Source organism: Lutra lutra, chromosome 7, assembly GCF_902655055.1.
Source record: "Lutra lutra chromosome 7, mLutLut1.2, whole genome shotgun sequence".
Classification (NCBI taxonomy): domain Eukaryota; kingdom Metazoa; phylum Chordata; class Mammalia; order Carnivora; family Mustelidae; genus Lutra; species Lutra lutra.
In genome coordinates, this window is record NC_062284.1 from 137,497,349 (window position 1) to 137,512,820 (window position 15,472).

Consider the following 15,472-nt stretch of genomic DNA (forward strand, 5'->3'; position numbering starts at 1 on the left):
CATGGAATTGGACACATGCGGACATTCGGCCTTGAATGGTGTAAATTTCATATGAGTCAACCCAGGTGTGTAGATGCACGCTCAGCCTCCACGAGTGTCTTAGGCGGACATCACTATGTTCTTATGGGATGGGACAGTCTTTCCCACAGACAAGCACATTCCTGTGAGTCTGGGAGCTGGCTCCCTCAGCCTGGGGGTCTGGCAGGACTTCCTGAGTGTCATCGTCCTTCCGTGGGGCTCTGGAGACAGAACCCCATGGCCCTTAGTGAAAGGGCTGCTCTGGAGTGGCCACAGCTGTGATAAAGCAGTTGTGGTTCCCTCTGAAGACCCCAGGGAGCGCCGTGGGGCAGGAACAAGGCCAGATGAAAAGTGTGCCCCGTCAGAGCTTAGCCAAGGGAAGGCAGGGAGGGCCAGTGGGGTTGATGGCCTACTTCCTCTCCTGTGACCAAGGAATCATCGGAATGACTTTCCAGAGCCACAACTTGGCCCCATGATTGGGTAGAAGAGGACACAGGGTAAGTGTCTTGGGGGTTGTGACAAGCCGGATGAGTCTGAGCAGGTGACATAGACCAAGACCCGGAGACCCCCCTGGAGAGAAGAGGAGGTGGAGGGCCCGCCTGCTTCTAGGGGTCATGGGTTTGAGGGTCCTGGGACAGAGAAGGAAGGACAAGGACAGGAGTGTGTGTTCCTAGCCTAAAGCCATCGAAAATTTTCCAGGCAAAATCAACCGTAGGTTTTTGCAGGAAAGACCTTTGAGTGGTGGGAGCCCAAACCAGGCGCAGGTGACAAGGTGGGATGGAAAGCGGACCGAGGAGTCTCTCTGTGTGGTTGCAGATGTGGCGGTTCCAAGTCCCCATGGGAGCCACAGGGGCAGGGGACAGGCTCGTGGCTTGTGCCGGCAGCCCTGCCGGGGGTGGGGCCCTCATGGGGGACGCTGCAAGCACGAGCAGGGCTGGGGGGGCCCAGCGAGAGGTGGATGCTTGGCGGAGGTGGGAGCGGTGGGCTGGTCTCTGCACCCTTGCGATCCCCTCTTGGGGATTCCCAGATAAGACTGTGAGACCCCAGAGCTTTTCCACAGTGACTGGGGAAGAGCCACCAAAGTGAGCGTCGCAGGCAGCACTTCCTCTGGCCTCACACAGCTCCTGGATGGTGTGAAAGCCCACTGCAGGGCAACACAGGGCCTCCAGGAGAGACGCCGCGACGGCCGTTCCCCCCGCTTCCCGGGGACAGAGAGGGAGACCTGGGAGATGATGAGGGGCTGAAGGAGTCACACGTCACACTCGAGCCAGGGCAGGGTCACTCTTTAATGTTATCTGGGGAGGGAGTTGGACCCCAAAGGGAGTTACTACTGGGTGGGGTTCACCACCTTTCCCACGAAGAGGGGGCTCTTGGTGTTTCTGTCGTAGATGATGATGAGGAAGGGGCTGTTGAAGTCGACACCTGGGGGCATCGACATGGGGATGGCTTCCATAATCGTGGCCCCGGCAGCTTCCGTCCCTTTCTCGTCAATGGTCAGCACAGCCTTATGCACCCCCTGCAGGGAGAGAGGACACCAGCCTGTTCTGAGTGGGGCCGTCCCTTCCCCCAGCCTGGGAGCCAGGCCTCAGGCAGGGAATGGGGCCCAGGGAGGGGCTCACTCAGACCTCCTCCACCTGGGTGTCCTTCTAGACCACAGCCTCCCTCCCTACAGACAACACACCGGCCTTCTCCACCTTCTCCAGGCCTTGCCTGATGCCATTGGTGGGCCATACTTCTCCATCCTCACCAGCCTTCTCAGCCCACGCGGGAAGCAACCCACAACCCCAACAAGGAGACTTCCCAGCCATACATCTTCCTTGGCTCCTGCCTTGTTTCCAGTATCAGATGTCAGGCGCCCTGGGACCCAGGACTTTGGGGGGGCTTCCCTGTCCCCAGCCCACACCAGGCAGTTCCCAGCCGGCCATTGAGCTGTGGCCGGATCTTTGGTCACTTTCCACTTTTCTCAATAAATGGCATCTTTAGGTGAAATCACTCATTCCCTCAGACTCAGTGATCGGCCGGTAGTTCCTGGGTCACAGATGCAAGGGACAGAAGTCCTTTGAAATCGTGGAGCCTGAGCCTGTCTTGGTAAATATCGGTCCATCGAGGCCCAAAGACGGGAAGGCCCTGGCCAAAGATGACCCAGAGGCACCAGCGCAGAGGAGGTCCCTAGCCGGGCAGAAGCCCGTGAGGCCCCTTCCTCCATGGTCACCTGCCCACGTTCCAGTCCCAGGGCATCCAGGGACACTCCTCTGGGACCTCAGTCTGCAGGTACGTCTGTGTCCCTTTGTCCGTCCCCCAGCCCACCTCTGAGCTGCAGCTCCATACACACTGTGACACCTTCTGACCCACGGGCACCAGGGACAACTGACCTTGGACAGCTTCAGGGGCTCTTTCTCTGTGATCCCCGAGAGATCAGCGTCATTGCTGAAGACCCTGGTGATGCCCATTTTGCTCAGGACGGTTTTCAGATCGTAGGTTCCAGAAATGGTCAGTTTGGGCAAACGTAAACTGGCAGACCTGGCATGACAGGAAACAAAGGGGTTTCACACACGGAGTGTCTCATTTCTGGCTCTTTGTCCCGCTCGGGGGCCCTCTCCCTCCCACAAGAGGACTGGAGGTGTGTGAATGGGTTTATTCTATTTCTTGTTTTTCCAGCCTCTGGGGCCCAAGAACTTGGAGTCCCAGGGATGGGTTTGTCCAGCCAAGTCTGAAGGGGCTGCCTCCTGTCTCCTCTGAGCAGCCCTCCTGACATCCCCTGGGGAGCTCTTAGCACACAGCCCTGCAGGGTTAGGTTCCCCCCAGATGGGGACGTCTCCCCCCAGATGGGGTCTGAATCAAGGGTCTGCCAGTGTGAGCTGATGGGCACTGGGGCTCCCCGTGAGTGGCTCTGGGTTCTGCCGTCCCTTGTTCTCCTTCCTCAGCCTCTGGTGCAGGAACACAGGGCGAGGTCGGGGAGAAGGCGTCTTAAAACTGCTATTTTCATTTTAACCTTATGCTCGTCTGTATTTTCATATTCACTTACATATTTACATGTTTATTATGTCTTCTTCTGGATGTTAATTTTACTTCTTAATTCTAATTTTAACGTATTTGATTATTTTTCTATGTTCCTACTGCACACATTTATACAGGTACATGTATTTCGGAGTGCACCCGACAAACTAGTCCCTGAGGGCTTTGGCATCGTGTGACTCCCGAGGGACACACGAATCTGGGGTGCGGGCTCACTGTTACTTCCCTGTGGGGACCTCATCAAGCCGCACTGGTCTGGTGACAGAGGAACCCAAACCCACCTGGGCCTTTGCTTTTCTGGTGTCCAGGCGGGCCCTTTCCATCTAGCCCCAGACTGTCCCTTCTCTAATGCCATATTCCCTGCCTGTCTTGCCAGAAGCCTGGGTTTCCCTTTTCGGTTGTCCTGGCTGCATGCTGGCATTGCTCTCCCCACTCTGGGCACTGGCACAGGGCAGGGGCAGTGTCCATGGCGAGGGAGTCCCCAAGGACACAGGATTTTGGCCTCCTTTTACAGAGCCCAGCCAGTGCCGTGTGAGTGTCTCGAGCCTGTGCCCGGGACAACGGGTCATGTGCAGTTGTCCGGTCCACCGGCTGTGGGTCTACCCTCCCTCCCCATGGCCGGCCCGACATGGTGGTATCCAAGTCGTTCTCGGTTTGGGAATCACCTGGTGTGTCTGTTTTCCAGGAACTTAGCCAGGACTTCCTTGGTCAGCGTGTCCTCCAGGTGGTGCATTTTGCCCTGGTCGGGGAGGATGAAGATGGCGGTGGCATTGCCCACGTAGTCCATGAGCAGCACCCAGCTGGAAAGCTTGTTGCAGTGGTGGACGTCGAACATGCCCAGCCGGCTCATCATGGGCACCTTGACGGTGGTGTGCTCGTCCACGTGGAAGTCCTCCACTGTGGTGTGCTCCACCTCGAAGGGCTTCTCCCATTTGCCTGGAGAAGGGGGGAGAGGGGGGTGTCAGCCAGAGGTGGGAGAAGGTTGGGACAATGTGGGGGGATAAACCAGCCCTGAGCCTCCGTGCTGGGATCCTACTGTGGGAAGGATCTTTGATTTCACCACCGGTAAAGCGAAGCTGCAGCAAAGTCTGCTGAAAGGACTTTGGGGAGAGCAATTCAAGACCCGCGGAGGATTCAGAATGTGTATCTGATGGAGGCGAAGGGATGCCAAGCCGCGTTGCAGAGCGAGCATTTTTACTTGTATTTCATGCTTACTTATTTGAGGGGGGCTTGGTAGGTTCTACATGAAAACGACTGACATCAGCCCTACTCAGCACCTCCCTGTCCAAGTCTCCCTGCCCCTCGTTAGCAGGCGGTCCTTGTCATTCAGGGAATCACTCTCACCACGACTCAAGGCTGTGTCTGGATCACTGTGTGGAACACAGGTGCCTGGGCAGCTCCTCCCCACCTTCCACCCCCCACGCCAAGAGAGCAGCCCCATCCGGGCAAGTCAGAGTGGGAGGGTGCCCCGGGCACCCCTGCCTGCACCCAACTCTCCCATTGTACAGAGACGGAGACTGAGGCTGGAGAGAGGCCAGACCCACCAGAAGCCTCACAGCAGAGCTGGGACCTCAGATGCGCTGCTCTGGCCCAGGGCTCTCTGTTGGTCTGTTACCTCCCGAGCGAGGAGCCGGCACAGTGAAGGAAGACTTTCTGGCCTCGCTCTTTACCCCCACCCCCCTCCAGGCCATCTCCACGGGCTGTTCCGCTGCCTTAGAGCGCCCTCTGTGGCCCACAGGGCCCCCACATTGCCACTCCTCAGGGAGGAGGCCAGGCTGAGATTCAAGCTCAGTCGAGCACCTGCTGGTGAGCGTGCGGCCCCGTGTTCTTTGTAACTTGTTCCATCCTCACAGAAACCTGACAACAAGGGTATTAGTATGTCCCCATGACAGAGGGAAGACCTCAAAGTGGTAAGATGGCTTGCCGCCCATCAAAGAGTTAACAATCTGTAGGGGAAGGATTCCAACTCTGGTGTTTCTGACGCCAAAGCTTTCCCTCTTTCTGACACAGCTTCTGACAACTGCACTGCAGTTGTCAGAAGTTGTGCTCCAAGAAAACCCATTCCCTTCGTACACTCTGCTAAAACCGCCTGTTTTTAGTCAACTCCCTGGTGGGGGCTGACAAGGCACACTAGGACATCAAAGGCTCTGAGAAGTCCTGCAGAGAAGATGATGATTTGACTGTCCCACCCATCATCATCTGACCTTAGTTGATCATGGAATGTATGACAGTGGTTAATTGGGAAAGCAATTAATGTGGAGTGTGGAGACTCATGTGGAGACATACCACCCTACACATCCTGGATGGCTATGGAAAGTTTAACAATGGCGTGTTAAAGAATATTTTTGGATGTTTTTATGGGAACAAGCTCAGGCTGGTGTTGGCAACCTTACCTTTAAAGAAAATGTAATTCACCAGAGCGAAAGCTGTGTCTTTGTCAAGGTCTTGGACCAAATCCACAATTTTCCCTTGGGTTGCTTTCTCAACATAATTGTTGATCTGTTTCTTGGCCGCTTCGGTGTCCCCGAAATTGGTGGAGAAGGCTTCTGAGTGGTACACGTTCTTGACATCCTCCAAAAACTTATCCAGTAGCTTCATGCCCTCGGCGATGAAGAGACCATTGCCAGTGGTCAGCTGCAGCTGGTTGTCTGGGTGGTTGAGGGTGCGGAGGAGTTGCTGGAAGCCTTGGTGGACCTCACCCTCCGCTCTCTCAGTGAGGTTGAACCTAAGGCCCTTCATGATCTCGGAGTGAGTGTCACCCTTGGCCCCCAGAGAAAGCAACGCAAAGGCGGTCGCGATGCTCACGGGGGAGAAGAAGATGTTGGTGGTGTTGGACCCATGCGCCACCTGGCGGTACATGCTGAAGGCGAAGTCGGCCAGGTTCGGGGCAATCTTGTGGCAGGCTGGCTCCTCATGGTGCTCATGATCGTGGTGGGGTGCACCTGTGTCCTGGACAGCAGCTCCCAGGGGACTCGCGGCCAGGGAGAGGGGGGCCAGGCAGCACAGCCCCGCCAGCAGCAGGAGGCCCCAGGGAACGGAGGATGCCATTGTCCTGCAAGACAGAGAGGGGGGCACCATGCCTTAGTCAGGTCACATGGCGAGTTCGCCGGCCGCTGATTGACCCCAGGTGGAACATCCAGTTTACTAAACATTTACTACGTGCCAGCCCCGGCCAAGCACTCTCCTACATGCTCATCACGGACAGACAGAACGCTAATCAAGACTTTACATGGCTCACCATGTGCCGAGCCCCATTCTATGCACTTTGTTGTCTCATCTCATTGTCCTCTTGCAATGACTTATGACCTAGGGCACAGGACCGTTGTCCATTCACAGAGGAGGAGACCGAAGACCAGAGAGGTTGAAGTCAACTGCCCCAAGGCCACAGAGCAGGAAAGTAGCAGGATAAGAATCACAGACCCGGGTCATCTGGGTGGGAGTCCATGCTCTTGATGGCTGCCCTATCCCCTGCAGTGGCCCTGTGTGCAGGTGTCACAGCTTCTGTCTTACATAAGGGGAAACTGAGGCACAATGAGCATAAGAGACTTATGCACAACTACCCAGGAATCAGGCCAGATCAGGTTCATGTACGACTGGATGTGGAATGGGAACATTTCCACTGAGGCTTTTTATGTAACGGACATGAGGCTGCTGCCCAGAGAGGGTAAGATTCTGCCCAGGGACACACAGCCAGAACCCATGGAGCTGAAGGGCTGTCCCCATTCACCCCTCATGGTGAGTCTCAGCCCCCAGAGCTTCTGCCTGAGCTGCAGGGCAGTCCCACACACGTCTGCGGCCTCAGCCGCATGAATGCACTGAGGTTCCTGCACTCAACTTACCTGCTCGTCCTTGTCACCACCTGTGTCCCAGCTCTGGGTTCGCCCGTGATGTGGGCAGTGGGTAGTGACTTCTCCAGTAAGTTGGGGGTTGTGTGGTTGTGTGTGGGGGTGGGGTATAGGAGCCTCACGTATTCCTTCCAACATCAGGGCCCCCAAACTTCTGCTTTCTCCATGCCTTTCCATCAAAGGCCACACTCTGCACCCCCAAAGAGTTTTTTTGAATCAAACAACAAAATGAAGCCCAACGCTGCTTTTCCTTCACCGCCCTTTTTCCAGCCTTTGTGCCTCTAAATCATCCAGACCGGACGGACCGCACATTACGCAATATGTGTTTGTATTTTTCTTAAACTACAGCGGAAACAGAGCTGCTGGTGTTCGCACCGGCTCTGCAGAGGTCCACTGCCCTCGGCTCCTCTTGGCTTCCCTGCTTGGGTTTGGTGTGGACCTTCACGGTTTGCAGAAACCCCTCATCTTTGTGGGGCTCAGAGATCATGAGGGATTTGGGCCTCTGCAGGGTGGGGACACCAAGTATGCCAAAAAGCCTCAGGGGCTGTGGCTTCCAGCCCTGATGGCACCGCTACCATCCCCTTGGCCTTGGGCAGGCAAGTTCCCCAGCTGTCGAAGCTGTGGTGGGGGAAGACCTAAATGAGTTTCCCCTGTACTACTGTTGGATTCTCAGAAGCTATTTGAGTTTGGTGGAAGAAAATGGACTGAGACTCCCGTTGTGGGGGTAAGGGGTGGATGGGTGCCCTCTCCCTCCAGGGGCTGCTGGTCTGGGGTGAGCTGGGAAGGGGCCACAGCCGTGGTGAGCCCATCCATCTCGGTAGCTATAGCATCACCGATTCTGGCTGCTTCTTTTTACAGTAAAAGATCTGAGGCCCAGAGAGGGTCAGGGCCTTGCCAAGGTCACACAGCAAATCAGTGACAAAGCTGGATTGAATCTTAGTTTTCCTGCCACTTGACCTGCAGACCGAGTTAGCTGTGTCCTCTGGTCTCAGACGGTGAATGCCAGAACCGGACCTTGATGGACCCTCACACTGGGTGGGTGCACAGGAAGCGAGCCATCCCCTTACCTGATCAAATTCTAGATCCACCCACGAGCATAAAATGAATGATCAGGGGTGACCCAGCAGGGTCCAGGAGAGCCACTGGGACATCAACGACCTGCTAAGCCTGGCACTGAATAAGTCCACGCATGACCGAGCCGGGACACGTTTGGGCCAGCAGCCTTGGGGACATGACTTCACTCCTCTGAACCTTGGCTTCTTGTCTTGGAGAAAAGAATCCCTCGCTGGGCAGATGTGAGGGTGGGTGGACGGGCACCTTCTGGGTGTGGAAGCTCTCCCCGTACCTGCGCACAGGTGGGGTGCACGTGTAAAAGCCAGCAGATTTCTTCCTGGCTGGTTGCCACACTGCCCACGACCAGAGAGTCTGGAGAGTTTTCATTTCAATTCTCCGAGTATTTATGTATTGCCTCCTAGCTGCTGCCGAACCCCACGCCGAGCGAACACCAGCACCGGCATCGCTGTCCCGGTCGTCACCCCCATAAACAGCAGGTGTTTCATGCACACTGTCTCATCTAATGTCCCCTCCATGCTTACCCTGTGGAGCGGGAATGATTATCAGCCCCATTTTATAGATGGAGAAATTGAGGCCTCCGGAGGTCAAGCAACTTACTGAAAACCACAGACCTGGATGCCTATGAATCTGGGGTTTAATGCTGGGCAACCTGGATCCCAGAACTCGGCATTCCATCCTTCTCTGTTACAAAGCTGAAGCCAGAGACCTTGAAATAGAAAATGCTTGAAGTGGTCGGGCTAGGTCAAGAGGGACAGGGTCACTTGCGGCTCAGGCCAGTGGCTCTGAGGCCAGAATTCCACAGCAGCTGTGTGACCTTGGACAGGTTAATTAACCTCTCTGAACCTCCATTCCTGGAGAGGACAAGGGTGCACTTCCTTACAGAGCTATTGTGCAAATTAAATATGTGCAAAGTGCCAAGAAATGCTTGACACACAGTCAGCTGTCGGGGAGACTTAGTTGCTACCAATATATGGATATTTCTGAGTGCCACGTGGGAGCCTGGTGGCCTTGGCCTTGGTCATCTTTGTAGCCCCCATTTCCAAGAACTGATGACAGAAAAATTATATGCTTCCCATGCTGCAGAGATCAAGGCTGGGGGCTGGGGTGGGATGAGAGGAAAGAGGGCAAAGATTGTCTACGTTGTGCCCAAGAGGACAGAGAGGTTGAACAGTAGTCCAAGGTCACCTAGCATCAAAGAGGCCTCAAGGCCAGCCCATCTGTGTTTCTCCCATTCCCCAGCTGGCTCCTAAGACCCAAGAGAATTATGTTGGCGGGAGGAAGAGGTTAGGGAGGGTGAGATCTGGGGCCAGGTGACCCCAGTTGGAATCCTGGGTAGTGTGCAATTTAGAGCAAGTTATGAGCTTCTCTGTTCCTGATTTCCTTATCTGTAAAATGGGCATCATCTCAGTAACCACCTCAGAAGGTTGCTCTAAGGCTCAAATGGCTGACCGCAGCCGTCTGGCTAGATCGAGGGCTCAGGAGCACAGCTGAAGCCCTGAACCTGGGCCCCATCTCCAGGGTCTCCCATCTTCCATTGTGCACGAGGGTGCCCAGAGACCCACTGAGCACAGCGGGGCCCAGTGTGGTTCTGTTCTGGGCGTCTCTGCAGAGGACTGAGGCCTCGATGTGTGGCTGGAACTCTGGGCTCTGGTCCTGCCTGGGCTCCCCACTGTCCCTCTCTGGGCCTTACCTTTCTCACCCGTGGCAGGGGAAGTGCAGGGAAGGTGGTGAGGCCAGCAGGAGAGGCCAGCAGGAGAGGCCAGCAGGAGAGGCCAGCAGGAGAGGCCAGCAGGTGAGGCCAGCAGGAGACAACCAACAGGAGGGTACAGGAGCTGTGCCGGCAGAGGCATGCTCCTTCCTGGGGTCTCCACTTCCCCATGGCTCACTGAGGGCCAGCGCATTCACCAGTAGGTACTGGGGAGGCCCCAGGGCAGGCTTGGGAGTGGAAAGGACCTCCGGGGTTACTGTTGCCATGACAACAAGGGGTCTAGCCACAGCCTGTTCCATCCTCCCTGTGTCCCCGGGACCTGCCTGGCAGCCTGGAAGGCTCTCAGGAGGCTCTCTCCGGTGGGAAGGCATACTTACAGTTACTGTCCCAGGCCGGGGCCGGTGACCAAGGCTGAGGAGACAGAGCCTTGTCTCTGGTTCCTATTTAAGCCGTGGACCCACAGGGATGATGGGGGAGGTTGCTGGTGAATATTAACTAAGGTCACCCCAGTTATCGGAGGAGCAAACAGGGACTAAGTCCAGAGGCCACCTCTGAGCTGTCCACCCACACCCACCGGTCTGTGCCCGTGCCCAGGCAGCCCAGGGCCCTCCGTCCCGTCTCCCAAAGGGAGTCATTGTGCCCGGCCCATAAACCGTGGCATCCTGCATTCACGGAGAGGTGGTATGACTCAGGCACTCTTGGGGACAGCATTCCTCCCACTGGGGAATTCTCAGTGGCTGACCCAGCGAGAGCTACCATTCACCCAGCCACCTTGAGATGCCTCCTGCGGGAGACGCTCTGCGGCCTTGGGAGGGGCGGGGAAGTGAAAAGCACCACCTTTGTTAGAGAAGGAAACCGAGGTCCGGAGTGGAGAGGCCAGGCTAGTCCAGGACATGAGCTCTGTTGATTTTCCCGAGGAGGAACGGGGACCATGACTGCTGTGACACAGCGGCCTTGGGCTAGCATGGTCAGGGATGTGCACAGTAACTTCAGTAAAGGGCCCGGCACACAGGGGGCTTTTCATCTGGGTCTGCTCAGCCTGGCTCTCTGGGCTTCTCTGGGCAGGACAAGGCTGAATTCTTATCCAGCCTCAGCCTGTTTCTGTTTCCATGGGGTGTGGCTCCCAGCAGAGGAGTGTGAGCCACACAGGGCTTGAATTTTCCTGGGAACATGGCCCTGTTCTGGGGCTGCTGCAGACCCCCAAGGGGCTGGCGGTGGGGAAGGTGCTGGTACAGGGTTTAGAGTGACTGGGCCTCCTTTGACTTCGGTCTCTTTAAAAACCTGAGGCGGACCGCATCCCTCTCGGTGTGCTCTGACAGCTGCCCCGCACAAGCAGGCGCTCCACAGACATTGGATGGAGCGGCTGAGTGTGTTTGTGTCCCTTCTCTCATCCCCTGGTCCCAAACGAGGGACTGTGCCCAGTGAACACCCTGTAGCTTCCTCTGCTACATAGTTTCAGATGTGAGAAACCAGCTCCTCTATTCGATGACTGTGAGATCTCAGACAAGCTGTTTCACCTGCCCATGCCTCAGTTTCCCCACCTGTAAAATGAGGTTTGAAATGGTACCCACCTTGGTGGGCTGCCGTGAGGGTTCAGTGCGGCCATTCCGGGTTAGCTCAGAGCCCGGGGCTGGGTGTGCATGGCGAGCCCCTTATGAGGTGGTCCTACATGTGCCGGTGGGTCTCCCTGGTGTCACTGTGGTGGGGGGGAGCTTCCTGGAATGCTCCCCAGGCTCTTTCCCCTCAGCTGGCTGGATGGGCTTCTCCCCACTGGGGCTCTCCATCCCCTCACAGCTCAGAGAGCTAGTTGACGGGGGTGAGGCCTGACCTCCATACCTCCTGGGCATCTCTTCCTCACCCCATGCCTCAGTTTCTCTATCTGTACAATGGCCTCCCTTCAAACCCAGCTACCCCTCCCACTTCCCACAGGGGGTGGGCCGTGCCGAGTGCCCCATCTTGCATGCTGTTGCCAAGCTTGGCTCCCACAGCCCAGTGGCCTCAGGGCTTGTGGGAAGGCTCTGCCCTACGCCCCCTCTACCTCCAATCCTTGAGCTGCGGTGGCCTCTACACCTCCTGCGGCAGCCTCTTCCTCCTCCTCCTTCTCTGGAACTCTGTATGCACCCTGAGCAGCACACGGTCTCTGCCAGCCTTGAAAGGAGGCTCTGAGTGTCAGAGGCAGCAAGTCTGGGAGGGGCGGGGAACAGGGACAGGAAGCCGCCTTGCACAAAGCCGTGGGTAGCCAGAGGGTGCAGCTGGCCCTCCCTGACCCAGGCAGCCCTGCTTGTCACCTGCTCTTCTAGCTGTGTCCAGCCTATGTGACCCTGACGAGTCACCCAGTCCCTCTGAGCTTCTGTAAGAGGGAGGGTCGCACTGGGCTCAGGGGGTTCATGGAGAGAGCAGGCCTGGCCTAGGGCCTGGCACAGCATCTTGGCAGCTTTCCAGGGCCAGCCATAGAGGGAAGGACTGAGTCACCTGCACAATGCCCAGTGGGAGCCCCACGGAGGCTGAGAAGGGTCTTGTATATGGGAGACGTGTGTGTCACGGACTTTGGGCTGGGTACAGAAGGGCTGTGAGATGTCCCAGCAGGGACTGGGACATTTGGAGGGGAGCATGTGAGGGGCTCCGGGCCCTGTCCCGTCTGAGTCTAAGGTTCCATGCTCAGCCCTTCCTCATCTCCCCATCCTTGTGCTCTGGGGTCCCCAATCCCCTGGGATTTCCTGCTGCAGAGGAGCTCCTCTGGACAAACTATCTAGGAAGAAGGGATGGGAGGATATGGGAAAGAGAGCAAGAATGGAATCCTGGTTGGGAGTGGGGGAGGGGCACCCAGTAACCACTCTCTGCAATAGTGTTCCATGAACCAAGAGCGGTGCTGGGGAATGTCTTGCCCACTTGCTCACTTCTGGATCTGTCGATGGTAGCCTGGCTCCCAGGGAGTAAGTGCGTCCTAGGAACATCCTGTGGACTGGTTTAAATAAGAAGCTTCTGGGGACACCTTCCCAGACTCCGGGCCCAGCCTAGGGGTGGGAGTGGGATGGAGAGAAGCCTGAGAGATGAGCTGTAGGGTCTGTGGTGGTAAGGGAGTGAGGGGGAGGGTGTGCGAGGGGCCCTGGGCCAAGATCAGGCAGGTCAGGAGGGCGGAGCCAGCCACAAGCAGAGTTCCCTGGTGAGCGTGGGGACCAGGACTGTCCCACGTAACTCAAAGGTGCATCAGTCTCTCACAGTAGGCTCCCACTTGGGTCCCCCCTTGCTCACTATGGGGTCCCTCCCCTCCAGACACTGGATCCCTACTTCAGTGTGGGACAGTGGTTAAGGCCTGGGCTCAGGAGCCAAACATCGGGTTCAAGTCTGAACTCTATCCTGTCCTTCAAGAGAACTTCACCGTGGACCCTCCCTGCGCCTCTGTCCCCTCATCTGTAAGAGGCAAGATGAGATCTATCGCTTTGGCAGGATGAGATCTATCGCTTGTATCAGGATTGTCAAGAAAGCATGAGATGATTTCATGTAAGACTGAAGGCAGCCTCAGCCCAGGTGGGCCCTAGGTCGATGCATACCATGGGATTTTTGTGGATGGGTCCCGGGCCTGGGAGCCCGTTCAGATGCGTCCCCAGGATCTGAGTAGGAGAAAGACATGGGAACAGTGCTCCTTGTCCAGGCACGCCTCTTTGCATTCAAGCTTCTGCTGATCCCAAAAGGCTCCAGTCCCCTCTCCTGGGCTCTGAGCTCATTTTGCTTCCTGGAGGCCAAGGGTAGACAGCAGAGCACCAAGTTGGGTGTGGGGTGTTTGGAGCCCCATCGACTTGCGGGGCTGATCTCAGAGCCTTGGTTTCCTCATCTGGGAAATGGGGATAACAAGAGTCTTTTTCTCATGTAGTCATTGTGAGCCTCGAATGAGGGGATGCCTGTGGGGTGTTCTACCCTAGGCCTGCTCTGTGGGCGTAACTGACACCTGCATCTGCCTCGCCAGAGCCTGTTCACGTTCCAAGGTTAGTTGGATGCTCCCAGCTTTCCCTCCCAGGACGTGAACTAAATCGCCCCGCGAGTTTGCCTCCTGTTGGCATCTTGCAAATCATTCATCTTGCGACACCCCTGTGTGTGGTTCCGGTCTTAGTTTTTCTGGAAGTGTTTGGCTTACCCACAGCTTCTTGTTTTCACTCTTCCTCCTTACTCGGAGGAAAAGAAGGCAGATCTATGCGTTGTAAGGGATAGAAGGAATAAAGCACGTCTCTATAGCTTTACCCCCTACGTGTTAGAATCAATAAAACCATTATTTGTATTATAACTAACATTTTCTACACTTCATTTTAACTTCATTGAATTTAAGGGCCATTATTGTCATGATGGCCCTTCAGCTTTTAGGAGACTCGGCTTGTCCTCATTTAACGAGGGAGTCACCATCCTAAAGTAACTAGACCATCCTAAAAGAAATACCACTAGACTCTGGAAGTTATCTCTTTTCTTTTTTTAGTGATGCGTGCCAACCTTCAGCAAGCATATACGTGTATTTGAGTGATGACCCCCCATTTCAGTTCCATTGTCATCTTCTCTGCCTCCCCTGGGAGAGGAAGGGAGCAGGTGTGGCAGGGGTTCTCCCCGGAACCCTGGCGAGCACCGGCTGTGCGGGACTCACCCCTGTGTGGGGCCGAGGGAGACCCCGAAGGACTTTGGAACTTGTTTTTCAGAAATTCGAGCCCTGCGTGGGTAGCTCAGATAAGAAGGGCATTAGGGATCTTTGAACTTGCCCAACTCCGACCTTGGGTTGAAATGGTTCGATTCACCTTGCTGTCTCCTTTCCTGTTGACTTTAAGCCTTTCTATTTGCTCGGTCTTAGCGAGTCTTTTGCTACTCCTGTTTGGGGATACAAACCCCCAAACTGACTCCAGCAGGGTCAAGGGCTTCCTGTCTCCTGGGCTCTGTCTGAATCCCGTGCGCTAGATAGCGTTAATATTCCCTTAGTACAGATACAGAAACCGAGGCACCAAGGGTTCCCCTGAGGCTGACAGTGTGGCCGGTCTGCCTCCTTCTCCCTGCCCCATCCCTCTCTTCCTTCCTCAATCTGTAGTCATCATATGGGGTCATCTTCCTTAATTCTTCCCACCTATTAATGGCTATATCATCTATTTATTCACTCACTAAACGTCCTGTATTGATCACCTCCTGGCTCAGAGTTTGCAAACACAGAAGGTGTGCTCTCCCAGCTGTCCAGAAATTGCACCCTGCTGTGGGTTGAGCCTGGGGACCACAGAGCCCCTTTTGGATGTCCCTGTGAGCGAGGATAAGGCAGAGGGATGGGCTCAGAAGATAAGCAGGAGGCAGGAGCCACAGACAAGGGTTGACCTGGGGGTAAGCGCCAGGAAGGCACTGGGGCTGCCTCTAGGGCTTCCAGCAGCTCTGCTGGAGTCCACATCTCCAGAATTTTTCTTCACTTATCTTTCTGGCAACTGCTCCAACCTTAAACATAATCTCCCTATCCCCTGGTGATAGGAAGGGCCACAGACTCTAAGGGCAAGTCCACAGCCAGCTGGTGGGACCCTGGGACACAGCGCTTTTTGGCAGCTTTGATACCTGCCTCTCTCTGTGTCCCACTTCATTCCTGGGGCTCAGTTCCCCATCACCTGCCCCAGCAGCCCCTCCCTTGCCCGGGTACTAGTCCTGGGCATCCCCCGAGACCTGCCTTCCCTTGAAGTCCTCTCCGGTGGACACTATTCTCCAGCATCCCTGACCCGGGGCGGGGGCAGGAGAAAGTCCTATTCTCCTGGCCCACAGCTGTGTCCAAACTCTCTTCCTCCGGCAATCAGGTAGTTACCCTCCCTGG

The 15,472-nt window shown here is 56.0% G+C and overlaps 1 protein-coding gene across 2 annotated transcripts; it reads right to left on the bottom strand.

Moving 5' to 3' along the window:
- Positions 1-1,285: 1,285 nt before the first annotated feature.
- Positions 1,286-11,826, bottom strand: LOC125105461 (alpha-1-antitrypsin-like). Of its 2 annotated transcripts, none has more exons than XM_047738972.1 (5): positions 11,699-11,826; positions 5,427-6,085; positions 3,699-3,969; positions 2,391-2,538; positions 1,286-1,534 (listed from the first exon to the last, which is right to left on the bottom strand). In XM_047738972.1, exons 2-5 carry the CDS (start codon positions 6,079-6,081, stop codon positions 1,346-1,348), a joined length of 1,263 nt encoding a protein of 420 aa, XP_047594928.1. In that variant the 5' UTR covers positions 6,082-6,085; positions 11,699-11,826; the 3' UTR covers positions 1,286-1,345. The 2 variants fall into 2 exon arrangements, with proteins under 2 accessions (XP_047594928.1, XP_047594927.1); XM_047738971.1 differs by lacking the exon at positions 11,699-11,826 and adding an exon at positions 10,038-10,186.
- Between the last annotated feature and the right edge of the window lie 3,646 nt (positions 11,827-15,472).